This window comes from Elgaria multicarinata, chromosome 5 (genome assembly GCF_023053635.1).
Source record: "Elgaria multicarinata webbii isolate HBS135686 ecotype San Diego chromosome 5, rElgMul1.1.pri, whole genome shotgun sequence".
Lineage (NCBI taxonomy): Eukaryota > Metazoa > Chordata > Lepidosauria > Squamata > Anguidae > Elgaria > Elgaria multicarinata.
In genome coordinates this window covers 69354053-69368930 of record NC_086175.1, presented here as the reverse complement: position 1 = coordinate 69368930, position 14878 = coordinate 69354053, and the positions used below count along the sequence as shown (strand labels likewise).

Below are 14878 nucleotides of genomic sequence, written 5' to 3'. Positions count from 1 at the left end.
ATGTTTTTGTCATTATTCTTCTATCAATGCACAATGTAACACAAAATATGTGCATGTTTTTGTTTTTAAAGAAAGAGGTAAGTCTCATCTTCACACATCCATAAACAAATATTGTAATTTATGAATAGGGTGACTCTGGTCCCTTCTTTGAAAAAGCCTTTCCCTGCTCCGCTACAAACCGTTGACAGCTGTCAAAAGTCTTGCATAAACAGCAGAGCTGTATTGGCCTGACTTTTAATACAGTACCGGAAAAGTGTTCTCCTTGACTCTTACCCCAATTCCCTGTCATTATTTTCTTCCAAAAACAAAGGTTTTTTTTCCTTTCTGTTTCTGGTTATGTTTGTTCAGTGCAAGAAAAGTTGAAGCCAAAAGACTAAGTATTGCTTTTTTTTTTCTTCAGTTCAATAAAGTTAGAAGCTTTACTACACCAAATGGCCTCTTCACATATTTCATACATGTTATTGCTTCTGAGAGTTAGTCACCGTTGCAAAATAAAGTAAAGTATGATCACCCATCTGCAGATCGTAGTGACAACAGTGTTCTCTCTCCCAAAAGAGATGTCTGAATCAAGGGAAAAGTGGGAGAAAAGACCTCATTTGACTAGGACGAATTTCCCCATCTGGGTGGAAGTGAGGTCCTCCATTTCACAGTCCCCGTGCTGCAAAGTGACGGCATCGTAGCTTGGAGATTGCACAGCAAAGCCATTCGGATTAGAAAACATGGAGGCTATCGGAGACACATGGCTGCTGATGCGCAGGTGGGCGTCGAGAAGGTGAGCAGCTGAAGTTACCGGAGAGACCCCAATGCCAAAAAGGTGGGGCTGAAGAAACTGGGTGTTACGAAAGGCCAGTTCTAATGAGTTCTCACTCTGAAGTTCAGAAAGGAGGAGGGAATTGGATGCTTTGCCGCCTGTATTGTCAGACAAGGGGATGGTGTGCGACTGAGACACCTGAGAAGGCTGGTGACAAGCTGGCTGGTGATGCTGTAACTGGAGCATTCTAAATAAAAGAAAAGAGAGTGAGTGGAAAAGTTGTCCATTTTTAATAAGCTCCCTAATGGTTGTTCTCACATAGCACATCCCCACCCCCACCCCCAATGGTATTGTGTCTCCCTTGTGGGCTGCGACTCTTCTGAAATTAAGATGACCCTAACCCTGCACAGACATACAAACTGCCTGTATGTGGGGTGACTGGAGTTCATGCCAGCCCACACCCATCCTCTATAGTGTGCTTGCTTCCCTGCAACTGGAGTTCTTAACTTCAACTTAAAGCTTACACCGAGGACAATGTGCATAGACTCAAATATGCATACGTCCTATCCGTGCAATCTGTACATCACAAAATCTACATGTACAGATCCAGGTGGACTGAGCCTATGCACATTAGGCTCTACACATGTAGAGCCTTATGAAAATGTTTGATTGGATTTGCAAAGAGCGGGCTGGCTGGTGTGATCAGAATATCCTCTCAAGCATACAGCTTGGACATCTGCACAGGGTTCTTATCTCAATGGAATGAAGAAGCAATGTAAAAACAATCCTTCCTTGCCTGCAAATACTGAGATTAAGTCTTAGTTGGATTTTTTTACCAAGCTGGCAATAAAAACAGAGGCATTTCTCACACAATGACTTGACTATATTATGCTTAAACCACTAGGACGCCCTCTGTTTCACCAACTGATGCATATGTCACCAATTCCTCAAAGCAACAGACTGGAAATCCTGTCCCTAAACTTTGCAATGTGGAAAACAAACTGCATACTACACATGTTACCACAGCTAGCACTATATTGGGTGTGTGTCTTCTGTCAGGTGCGGTGCTCTTACCTCTGCTGTTGGAGCACCTCTTCGAGCATGTTCCTGCTCTCTCTACCGCTGCTGCTGCCACTGCTGCCACCACTGCCGGTATTTCCCCCACCGCTGTATATGCAGGCGTTCGGCTGAGAATGTGGGAAAGGGCCCATGCCATTCCGTGCTATCCGAGCAGATGAGGACTGGCACACCTGGCGGGCGAGTCCTTTGATTTTGTTCAGTCCCAGAAAACCCTTGGCTCTAGCATTCTTCCGTAGTTGCTGCCTAAATGCCTTCAAGCCTGTAGAGCAAAGAAGAACAGTTACATTAACCGTTAGCCTTTTCCTCAGACACACATTACTTGCACCTGAAAATAGCTGCTATAGCTCCACCTCCACACCTTAGTCGATCAGCAATTCTGCCTAAGAACCACAGAACGTCCTGCCACTTCACATGCGCACGGACGCTCACACACGTAAGATCTGTTAACTAGGGAAGAGGGGATAACACACCAGCTTATACCTTTGCCCAATTTACACTCTTACGAACTGCATAGCTGCAGTTCCAGGTTATTCTGTCATAGGCATATCTAATGTGTGTCCTAGGCTTCTGATGAAGGCAAGTGTTTGGAATGCCAATCATAGAATTACAAAATTAATACTTGATAGACCTGTGTCTATGTGGACATGGAATGGCACTGCTTACTTAGCAAGGAATGCTTTACCTTGTGTTAATGAGGTATCAGATGCTCTCCTTCCTTCTTGGAAGCTGACAGGCAACAGAGAAGCGCCACCCATGCAGCCCTGAGCCTGCAATACGGGTGTGTCTGAATGGGAAGTCAGGAATGATGACGTAACTCTGGCTGTGGCTGGGTGACCAAGCATCATCTGCTCTTCCAAACAGTTGCTCAGAGCCACACAACCATCATTCGCTGATGAAGTGAGGCAGCTGTCAGAACTGGTTCCTTCTGTAGGGCTTGTGGATGAGGAAATTACTATACCTACAAAAGGAGCAGATGGGGAAGAAGAGAACATTTGCGAAATGAATACAGGAAGCAAATCGTTTTTAAAAACTGGGCATAAGACAAACTTCTCCATCTATAGAAAATCTGCCAGTAACAAAAGCCTCAGACAATACTAGTCAATATCCTAGAATCTGAAACTCACAAGGTTCAACGCAACCTCCAATTACAACATAATTTAAAAGCTGTAAGAGTAGCGCTTATTATGGGATAATATTATCGGTAAAGCAAGTAATAAATGCAATGAGGGATCCTTGCCCTAAACATACATCCTATGTTTGGCTTTCTGGGGAACGCTGGGAGCTGTAGGACTTTTTTCTGTTTAAATATGCATAGGATTATGCCCTTAAATGCTTATAAAATGCAACCTTCCCTCAACAGAAGATATAGCTGGGGTGGGGGGGAATGTTGTTTGGCTCTCCAACAACAATTCCATGTGTGTTATGCATTGAAAAAGTAACTAGCTGTTTGGCTTCAAAGCCCAGTGTTTAAGGAGTTCACTGTTGAGTAAATGCACAAAATAGGTGAGAGGAGAGAGGGGCATCTGATCCGAACACTGCAGCAGTTATCAGCCGGTCCCTTAAAGCACAGCGAGGAAATGCTCTTCTACCCTCAAGCTGTATCCTACAGCCTGTCCTGGCAGTACTTACATGGCGGAGAGCACGGATACAAATGAGTTGTAACTTCAGCCAGCGTGTGCCTTCGGCTTGTGTTGAGCGGGAGGCGAATTGGGCTGAAGGCTTTAATTTCTTCCTCCAGTTCCTTGTCTTGCCTCACTTCCTCACTGATGGTGGTTTCCAGGAGGCTGTTTGGAGAAATTGAGCGATTCCTAAAAAGGCTGTTGAAGTTCGGATCCACGGGAAAGAACATAGGCTGAAAGGTCAAAAGATACAGGAAGTGATAGAGTGCCTTTGTTTGTTTCCTTCCCGCACCCGTCCCAGAACAACCCCTTATTATCAGAGCTGCTTGGGCAGTGTACCTCTAAGATACCTTCCCAAGGAGACTCAGGTCATAGCTAGACCTAAGGTTGATCCCAGGATCATCCCGGGTTCGTCCCTGCCTGAGCGCTGGATGCCCTGTGTGGCACTTAGATGAACAGGTTTGACCCCAGGACAATCCTGGGATAAACCTTAGGTCTAGCTATGGCCTCAGGCAATTATGTATGAATTTACATCGGAGTGTAAAACATATGGATATTTAAATGTACTCTGTGTCTTTTTTGGCCCTAAATTAATGCCCCACCCAACCCCCTGCTGCTTCCTCCAGTGAAATACAAAATCAGAATGCTAGAAGCACCAACCTGTAATGGGTTGTTTATGTCACAATCCATTTCTGCCTGCAAGGGCGACTGAATCAGATTCTGTGGTTGGTGATAGAGCAGGGATGATCTCAAGGTCTCACTGACAAGACTATCTTGAGGCAACTGAAAGTAAAAAGGGATTCAAAGAAAAGTCATTACCAACTGCTGTTACAACTGGAACAGATATGCTAGTTAAAACGCTGCACAGTATGCAAAGGCTAATTAAGCACTTAAATGCACATACATAGTGGCATGGTTCAAACAATGTGACAAGGCAGAGTATGGGTTGAGTAGGGGATGTCTTGAATTGTGGGTTGTTGTGCTGTGTGAACCCAGCTGAACCCACCATAGTTTGTAAATTGTAAGCAACCCACAAAGACAACTCATGGTTTGTTGTTAGGCTGTGAACTGTGGGTTGTTAATGTTTAATAAGCCATGGTTTTAGTGTATCTGGGTTCAGACAACACAACAACCCACAGTTCAATGACAACCCATACCCTAGCTTGTCATGCTGTGTGAACCAGGTCACTGAGTTCAGTTTTACATTTGAGGAAAGTAACATAGCCATTAGGATATGCAGTTCAAAACCGCCAGAATGCAATTCAGGTCTGCCAACTTAATCTGCTGATACTGAACAGACAGATTTCTTACAGCAAAGTTTCATACTTGTTTAAATGATTCTACACCCTCTTTAAGAGGTTGCAGAACTTTGGATCAAACACGCCATCAACCAATATTGAAGTCCAGCACAAGAGGACCCTTCCCACCCACCCCCACTCCCACCCCCACCCCCTGCTAAAAAAAATGCCTTCAGGACACAGGACTAAAAGAAACATTAGGGAGATGCCTCCTTTGGTCACACAAAACATAAGCTACTACAGTATGAGCAGACAAAGCACTGCATTAAGAATAAGAAAAAGAATACAAATTGGTGTGACCTGATGAATGCTCACACATGATCTTACCTCAATATTGCTGAAGTCTGAACTCCTTGGCCTTTGCTGACGGCTGCTTACTGGGCGATTTGACAACTGATTGCTTCGGTACTCCTTGAGGCGCTCCAGGAGAAGGTAATAAATTGCAGCAAAATGGTTGTAGCTGCTGTTTTGCAGAGACTAGAGGAGAGAGGGAGAGAAAAGCAACTCTAGTATACAGGTAGGTTCAAAAAGGAACTGCTACCTCTTGATTAAAAGTTGTAATCCTAGAAACATTTATTTAAAAGGAAAAGCCCCTGAAATCAGCAGGGGCTCTTTCCAAATAATGCATTTAGCCTCTGACAAATAAGATGAATGGGCTAGAATGTCTATACTGTAAGAAGCAAGGGAAGCCCATTATCATAAAGACAAAGGTCAAAAATTGGGTCATGTGAGAAAATATGGGACTTTTAGAACTACCGTAGGTGTCCCCTAATCTCACAAGTCACAAATTCATGCCAGCATTGGCCTTTGAGAAACATCAGCCTAGAGTTCCTAAATTATACACAATTCTACGGAACAACAGACAAGCTTTTATCATCAACCCCACCTGGTGCACTTTTTGGCAAAGATGTTGTCCTTTCCTAAGCTTGTCTAAGGGACAAAGGCTTCTCAGACCCTCCACAAGCAGTCAAGGGCTCACCTCCACCGTTCTCTGCCTGTCGATGCCCAGAGTATGCATGATCCCAAGGACCTGCTCATTGTAGTCACCCAGATTGGAGTTGTAATTCTGCATGGAGAATGACAAAGACTGCTGCTGCTGAAGAGAGGGGTCTGCTTGCATCCACTTGTGCTGCCTAATTTGGGCAATTGTTATTCGTTTTGTAGGGTCCACAACAAGCATCCGTCGAATAAGAGTTTCACAATCTGGTGGAGAGACACAAAACCAAAAGTTTGAAAGCGCAACTAGAAGTCACTATTTCCCTATTCATAAAGAAAAGCAGGCATTAAACAACTCTTTGATAAGACAAGGCAGATCCACATTCACAGCTATTATCCATTTGTATCGCACTGCACAAAACAGTTTAATCTAGTTTTGGGTCTGTAATCAAAGCATTGACAAAATGACCTGCTTCCTTTCTTTCATAGGATGAGCAAAAATCAGCTGGTTGGGATACTATAGTCAACTGATAAAATTTCAGTCCTTGACAGAAAATCCTAGCTTTAAAAAAATACAGTGGACCTTTGAGAAGGCCCCTTCTTTTAAAAAAATTCCAATCATTTTTACAGCCAGTGTGTCACATTCTCTTTTACACTGTTATGCCTTTGTATGCAGGAAAGAAAATCTGAAAGCATGATGCATTCAGTATCAACACAGAGCTAAAGAGTTTCTTCTGCACACTCAAGATGTTATTACGTTGTTAGAAATTATCATCTGTCATTTGTCTGGAAAACACAGGCAGTATCCTATGGGGTCTTCTGCGCGTGGCCATTGCGTTTCTGGAAGGGGAAGGACTCTGGCAAGCTCATTTCACAGCTCACCCCACAAACATATTGTTTCTTGCAAGCAGTAGGAGCCACTTGCAGACTGGAGCTAGCCACATGCGAAATTGGATACTACCCAATACTGCAAAACCCAACTAAAAGGGGGAAACTAGACAACTAAAGAGGAAAGAGCTATTGATTCCCAACATATGATCAGTAAACACACCTTGGGACATGAAATAGGGAATGCGGAATCGTCCTTCAAGCACCCTTTGTCTTAGAGATGGTAAATTGGGTCCATCAAATGGCAGAGAGCCGCAGACAAGGACATACAGCACCACACCAAGGCTCTGGCAATGGAAAAAACACAATACGTCAACGATTGAAATGCAGCTCCTGAAATCTGCTAAGTACCATCACAGTGGAATGCCTGCTACATAACTAGAAAGATAATATGGAACCTAACACTTACCCATATGTCAAGGTGAGGACCTTCATATTCTTTTCCTTCAAAAACTTCTGGAGCTGCATAAGGTGGGCTACCACACCATGTGGAGAGGGGCTCACCAGATTTGTAGAAGTTTCCAAACCCAAAGTCTATAAAGGAAGATGAAACACAGTTCAGTTATTTGTTGTTGTTTTTCAAAAAAATAAATTGAGAATTAAAATAAGTGGGGGCACTGAAGGAGGCACATCACTTTATGCTTCTTTGCTAAAAAAAAAATCTGTTCTGGAAAATATCATAAACCACTGCATTTATTCAGCTGCATATAAATGTAGATTTTAAAATACTCTGGCTATTAGGGGATCAAATAGTAAGCTTCTAGGGAAAGGATTTCAGGAAAGCACTGCTATAATTTGTCATAACAGTATCCATACAAGAAGTCTCACCTGCAAGTTTGATGTTCATGTTAGCATCTAACAGTAGGTTTTCTGTTTTGAGGTCTCTGTGCACTATGTGATGACTGTGGCAATATTCTACAGCTGAAAGGATCTGCCAAAACTTCTTCCGAGCTTCACTCTCACTCAGGTGCCCATGGGAAGTCAAATGGTCTGCCAAACACAATGGCAAAAGAAACAAATAAATAAATATCTAGGACAAATTCCTCACTATCCTTGATCACTTCAGTTTTGTGATTATTTACCTTAATCTTGAATGTTTAGAATCTAAATCCTCAGCTTTTGTACCCTCATAATCAACAACTTCTTCAAATGAACTCATTATCTGAACCAGCTAATGAATGAATTAATTTATATCTGACCTTTCAGCCTATTCCAAACACAGGGTTATATCCAATTACGTCACCTCTGTTGGCTGAAGGCTCTTGGATCCAACAAAGTCTTCCATGAGTGGAAAGAGTGGGGAAGGGAGGCAACGGTCTGATTCCCCTATCCTTTTGCGCCTCCTGCACTGCCTGCCCACCCACCCACCCACACTCTGCTCCAGTGGGTTGGAAGAGACTTTGGAACAGCATAAGAGGTGGCCTGGGAGGTTGCAGAAGGAAGGCGGAATGTGCAAAAGTTACCATCACACCACTTTCCACTGATGGGAGCCTCTGCTAGATCAAAGAGCCTTCTGTCAGTGAAGGGAAACTGTTATGGTATATAGGTTGTAACTTACATTCTATAACTATAACATATACTGTGTCTGTCCAGAACAGTTACCTAAAGTTGAGTATAGCCTATATAATTCCATGTCTACAGAACCCTTCATAAACAGAGCTCCCATTTATCTAAAGTGCTGATTCTCCAAATGTTTAGATACATATTCATCACCCATCATACAAGTAAGTATTTAAGTGTCTACTGCTAAGCTACTATGGTGAGAACTTACCAAACATTTCTCCATTTTTTGCAAATTCAGTTACAATGTAAAGCATGTCTTTCGTTTCCATAACCTGATGAGGGGTGCAGAAGAGGGGAGAAATGAGAAAGAGAGGGAGGAAGAGAAAAATAAGAACATATTAAAGATACAGACCAGTGGAATGTTTTGAGCATAAAATGAATTTATATGCAGCATAAAAATAGCATTTATTTCTTCACCACTGTTGAATCCACAGAGAAAAGCTATCAGCAGAGACTGTGACAGTGTTTCCCTGCCTGAACCTACTAATGTTTCTATAAAGAGACACTCTTTAAATTATATTAATTTCTTCTGTTCATTTTTATTAACTATAGAAGCATAACATTTTAGGACACGTTATTTAGGAACAGATTAATAGGACTCATGATCTCACTGTCAGACAACCAATGAATTTTGAACATACTGAAAGAAGCAAATAAGCGCTATCCAAACACCCTATTCACACTTGGCATTGTATGGATTGATTCACTGAGTAAGAGACTAGACATGCCTGTCTATCCACAAGAGCTTCCTGTTTGTGCAAAGGTATTTCTCAATATCCATTAACACCAAAGCGTGAATGCCCATTCCATTATCAACTTACTTCCCAAAGGCAAATGCCCATTTGTATTTTAAAATGACTTAAGAATGAAGTTGCTTTAAAAAAAACACATTTTTTCACTGACAGTCCCTATCTTGCTTTTTTTCCAGCAAGAAATCATAAATATAAGGACATCCACTAAAGACAGCTCTCTCAAAGAAGAACCGTAGTTTTTGGCCCTGTAGGGGCTAGCTTACAAAAAAAGATTAAGGACCAGAGCAACATCAGTGTTCTTTCAGAAACGATAACTTCTAACATTCTAACTTTTAAATGTCCTTAGAAATGTCTAAGGACATTTGGATATCAAAGGCACGGAAAGAAGCTCTCATCCCATATGTAAACATAAAGTGAAAAGCATACATTTCAAAATATATATATGAAGTGACAGGAAGGAATAAGGCATTTTAAATGTTCTGGGAAAGATGCCAGTTGGATTTAAATTAGACCCTGCTGTTGTAACAAAGTCAACATCATCCCCTCCTCCCGCAAACTGCCATTTCACCTAATTCTACTGTTCAGCCTTCATCAAAGGGAAGCATGAAGCACAACATCAACAAGGATATGTGTAAATAGGAAGATTCCCAAAAAACTTCCAAAAAAACACAGAGCTTGTTCAATCAAGAAGCCCAATTCAACAATGAGAGGTTAAGCCATTTTAAAAGCCTTGAAATACTATGTTGAACTGAACTAGTCTACGGAAATGGAACTAGAAGATTCTCTAAGCATCCTATACTGCCATTTTCAGTGATGACAAATAGAAATAAAGATGTGTTGCAACAGTAAATGTAGCATTTAAGTATATGCGGTTGTTGTTTTCTTAATAGTAGCCATTTAAACATGTGTTTCACTGGCTCTACTTTTCATGTTTATTAAATTCCACCTGCCCAAAGCAAGACCCATTTTCTAAGTCTGTTATGATGGCAATTGATACTTTATATTGACCTTTAGATCTGCTGTTTTCTTAAGTCACAGGTTTATCCTTTCTGAGGCAAATTGGAAGACACCTCCTTCCTCTTAAATCCACATGGTACTAAGATGATTAAGAGGAACTTCCACTAAACACTAATTAGATTAGATATTTTGTATGTATAGAATCTATCCTGCTCATGACTGCAATCTCATTTTCTGCATAGTACACCAGTTTGCCCTCTTATTCAGGGAATACTTGCATTGAAATTGAGACAACTAGAATAAATTATATTGTGTTCATTGTAGCCTTTGAAGTTTCTAAAACCAAGATTTTAAGGAAATCTTTAAATGACGGACTGATCCTAACCCCATTTACTCAGACTAAGCCCAGTTTCAAATGGTAATTCAAATTTTTAACATTATAAATGGACGTTTGATTCTAGTTCCGAAGGTTCCCCTTCAAAACTTTGCACTATAAAAGTATTTTCATAGTTATAAAATATTGTGTAAATGCACAAAGAACTAAAGTCATACATGTCTGATTAATGAACATAACACAATTGATAATTTACACTCTAACTATTTATAACTATCTTTGAATGGATTTTGATCCAAAATAACAACATTAAGTATGGATTCTGCATTTTAAAGAACTACAGCGCTCATTCCTCTCCAGATGGAATCATGTGCATTTTAAGACCATTAGCCACCAAAGCCATGAGGATAAGTCTTAACAGGCAGGTAGTGGTCAGAACTGATCTCTTACCTGATACAACTTGATAATGTGGGGGTGATTCAAAAGCTTCATTATCTGAACTTCTCTATAGATTTTCTCCAGATTGCTTGGATCTAGCCGTGTTTTGTCTATAATTTTTATTGCAACCTGCAGTTTCAAGAAAACAAACCCAGAACACTTGTAAAATACCATTGCACAATAAACTAGTGCTAATGAAAGTAAATGTTGTGAAAAACTAAGCACATTTAGGGGAAGTTAAAAGAGACTACATAAACTTGGGCAAATTTCTGTTAGAGGGCTACAAGCAAGACAGAACACAATAAATGCAAAAACAACATGGAATACAAATGGAATTTATTGAACTTTAATGTCACTGTAATCAATGGGACTTGCTTACAAGTAAATGTGTGAGCAGCATAGCTATAAGTATATTTAAGCATCAGAAATCTCACTGAGTTGGAGTGGTCTCATTCCATAGTAAACTCTGCTTAGGATGCCATGCTTAGGAATTAGTGCCAGTCACTGAATTCAATTCAACTGACAACCACCCTGCCATTCTGTTTTATCATCTTTTGCTTGTTCTAAAGACACACACACACACGTTACAGACTAATTTAGCAATACACAAAATGCGACAATTAAAAATTCAAACACTATATATTTAAAATAATAATGAAAGTTGCAGCCATTTGATCCTAACCACCTTTAAGTTCTAAAAAGCTGATGTTAGCTGGTTGAACTACACCGTTGTTTTGAAAAAACTGACTACCAGTTATGAAGATAGTACAATGACTACAGTTTGTTTTAATTAAGTCAGTAAAAATACTAAAATCAGCACTAGCAAAAGAATCCTCAATAGTTTCAAATTCATTTTGAAACCAATTCAAAGTGCACATTAAACTGCTGCTGCTACTTTAATTAAATTTTGGTCTATTACACAGTCTACTCCAGGGAGTCTATTCTACATGTGTGGAAACTGACAACCCTACAAAACAAAAATCCCCAAGTCTTTACACTTGATTTCCTATACAGATCAAGGCAGTCACACCCACCTGCGTTTTGGTTACTCTGTGTCTGGCCAGTTTTACTACAGCAAAATTGCCTTTTCCCAACGTCCTCTCAATATCATAGAATCCAACTCGAAGAGGCCTTTGCTGGCTTTGGTTTGAGGTGGGGACAGTTGTATAATCTGACATGATCACCATGGTTTGATTTTGGTGGGTGACAAACACTATTTAAAAGTGTTTACATAAGCATTCCTCTTCGAAGATTATGATTTGCACCTGCAAAAAGAAAAGTAAAGCTACACTGAGATTTTTCTTTCTAATTTCTGCCCCCATCGGAAGCTTTCCGTAATCACTTCAAACTTCCAAAACTGGCCCCTTGGGGCTTTCAACTGAAACAGATAAAATACAACCCATTGCTCTAAACATGAAACCCTTGTTCTGTGATCAGGGGCCCAAATTAATGACAAAATAAAGGCACTTCGTAATTTGGAAACGCTACCCGTAAATTATTAGTGGTAAGTAGCAGAAAGCGGCCAGGTAAGTTCTGGTTAGCATTAAGAATGAAAAACTCCTCCAAAAATCCGCTGTATATCAGATCTCTGTACATATATATATATATATATATATATATATATATATATATATAGCACAATCTCTACAGTACAGAAATGCCGCCAGAAACCAAAATGGGACGGGATTTGGAGGGGTGTTCAGACCAACCCCGTACGATCGCCTTTTGGAGATGCGAGTCTAATTGACACAGGGAAACCTGATACGAATAGCCAGCCAGCTTTCTTGGGAGAAGAAAGGAGAAAAGAAAGAAGGAAAGCGTTCATATCTCGCTAGTACACCCAGGAGTTGCAAAAGGGGATTCCCTCAATGAAACACCATCCTTGGAGACAGAAAAGAGGAGGCAAGGCAGAGTGGAGGAACCCAGGAATGTGCGCGCCTGTCCCCAAGGAGGGAGGGAGGGAGAAAGAAGGAAAGAAGGAAGGAAGGAAAGAAAGAAAGAAAGAAAGAGAGAGAGAGAGAGAGAGAGAGAGAGAGAGAGAGAGAGAGAGAGAGAGAGAGAAAAGGCGCCACAGGAATTTCTCCCAAGAAAACTTGTCCGGTCCCAAGCCCTTGCAGGGTCTCGCCCCACCACGCGACTCTCCGTCTCTCTCTCTCAGCTGTACCTTGCGCGACGCTGGCTGGCTGACGGCTGCCGCCTCCGCGCCCGTCTGCCTGCCAGGCTCTCAATCTGCTGCTGCTGCTGCTGCTGCTGCTCCTCGTGGCTCCGCCACTGCTGCTCTCGCCGCTGCCCGAGCGCTCTGTGTGTGTGTCTATGTGTGTGTGTGCAGCAGGCAGAGGAACACGCGGAAAGCCCTCCCACCCCCGCCCACCCCGAAAACCGAGACAGGCCCATTGACGTCACTTTGACGCCAGAGCGACGCGCGACCAAGCGCGAGGCTGAATGAGAAGGGAGAGAGAGACATCCAGCCGTTGCCAAGAGACAGGCTGCTCTGACGCGCGCCCAGATGGACCTGTCGCCCTGGAGATCGGGAAGGTGGGGTGACGTTCGCGCCCAGCGAGCGAGGGAAGGAAGGAAGGAAGGAAGGAGGAGAAACAGCCCTCCCCGCTTGGTCCACCACGTGACCGTTTGTTATCATCGCAGGGGTCGCTCCCTGCCGGGGCCGCAGCGCCTCGGATTCACCCTCCGCACACCGCAAACCAGGCTGGAGTTTTTTAACCCGTTGCGCACCGAAGCCCAGAGTAAAATTCAGTGGAGCTGTTGGCTCCGATTTCCGTGGGGCTGTGAATCCATTCTGGGTTTCAGTCAGAACCAGCCAGGACTCTAAAGGAGCTATCCAAGGTGCTGAACCCATGTTGGGAATAGGGTTGAACACCTTGGATAGCACATTTACAGTTCTGGCTGGTTCTGACTAAAACCCAGAATGGATTCACAGCCTCCCCGAAATCGGAGCCACCAGCCTCCACTGGTAAAATTTGAGCTCTTTAGCCGTTGGAACCCCGACTGGGTTTAACCACCTCCGCGTGCATGACCTTATCCGAGACCTTGATTAACCCCATAGACGCTAGAGCCCCCGAGTGGGTGTGGATTTAACCTCTTGGCGGATCCCAGCGCAAGACAGGCGGCGTGTCACCCCCATGTGCAACAAAATAGGATTATACCATCTTCACGCGCCAGACCCTGGGCAAATATTAGATCTCGCCACGCTGCAGCCTGCAGGGCTGAGATGAATGACTTGCACGTGTAAATCCAGCCTGGTCTTGGGGACACGGGCAGATTTGAGCTCTCTCTCTATTTCCTTTTTTTTTACCAACCACTGATTGTGAAATTGGGAATTGTACCTAGAGTAGACACGGTTCTCCACACCCGGGTTTTCATGCTAAACTCCGCAGCGAAAAACTGGTTTGGATCCAAAATTGCTTCCCAGACCAGCTCCAGAATCAAAGGCACAACTACGCGACATAGGCTGGGGTATGATAAACAATTAACCCCTTTTACCGCTATCGAAAAGATCTAACCTCAATGTTTTGGTTGTTTGTTTTAATGATGTTGTCACTGATTTGGAGCCGGTGGAGAAAATATAACCTTGACATTTTCATAAAGGGGAATTTAATCTGTTGAAAGGGATGGTGGTGGGGTTAACGAATTGAATCCATACATGGTTTTCTTTTGGTTTAGGTTTTCCCTTGTTTTGAAGATTGTCTTGCTGTGCTGTATCCCTGACTCAAGGCAGCCTTATCTGAGAAGATATTAGAGATGGAAAACAAACCCCTTCATTTGCCGGGGATTACAGCCAGTTGACAAGATATCCGAAGTAAAAAAATAAGTGCTTCCGGTAAAATCAAGTGTGGCCACAGTGGCCCATGAACAAGTAAACAGTCAAAAGTGTGTTTCATAGGCAGTATGTTTATTTTATGTGCTACGTGAACAAATAGTAAATGTGCTAAACCAAAATATCTGGTATGACCTTGACAATTTGTCCTAGATTCAGTTTGTTGGTCACCTTGCTCCAACTCCTGCAGTGTGTGACATTTAAATTTGCCAAGCTCTTGCTCAGATGAGTAGTTTAGGGAGTTTGGCGGCATGCCAGGGGTCCAAAGACCTACTAGTTTAATTTGCTGAGAGCTGAAAAGAATGCAGTAAACCTCCAAACCAGTGAGGAGACTCACACCAGCATAGGAGAAGCCAGGGTTTTTAGCTAGATGACGCCTCCTTCAGGAGCTGTGGTTTGGAAAAGGATTGTATATATATCTGTAATTCAC

General features: G+C 42.4%; 1 protein-coding gene across 1 annotated transcript; it reads right to left on the bottom strand.

The window, feature by feature from the left end:
• Positions 1–400: 400 nt before the first annotated feature.
• On the bottom strand, positions 401–12920 carry SIK1 (salt inducible kinase 1). The gene is made up of 14 exons (XM_063126567.1): positions 12781–12920; positions 11651–11881; positions 10629–10745; positions 8344–8407; positions 7401–7562; positions 6982–7106; positions 6736–6859; positions 5728–5951; positions 5076–5225; positions 4111–4233; positions 3461–3683; positions 2514–2789; positions 1826–2090; positions 401–998 (listed from the first exon to the last, which is right to left on the bottom strand). Exons 2-14 carry the CDS (start codon positions 11801–11803, stop codon positions 593–595), a joined length of 2412 nt encoding a protein of 803 aa, XP_062982637.1. The 5' UTR covers positions 11804–11881; positions 12781–12920; the 3' UTR covers positions 401–592.
• Between the last annotated feature and the right edge of the window lie 1958 nt (positions 12921–14878).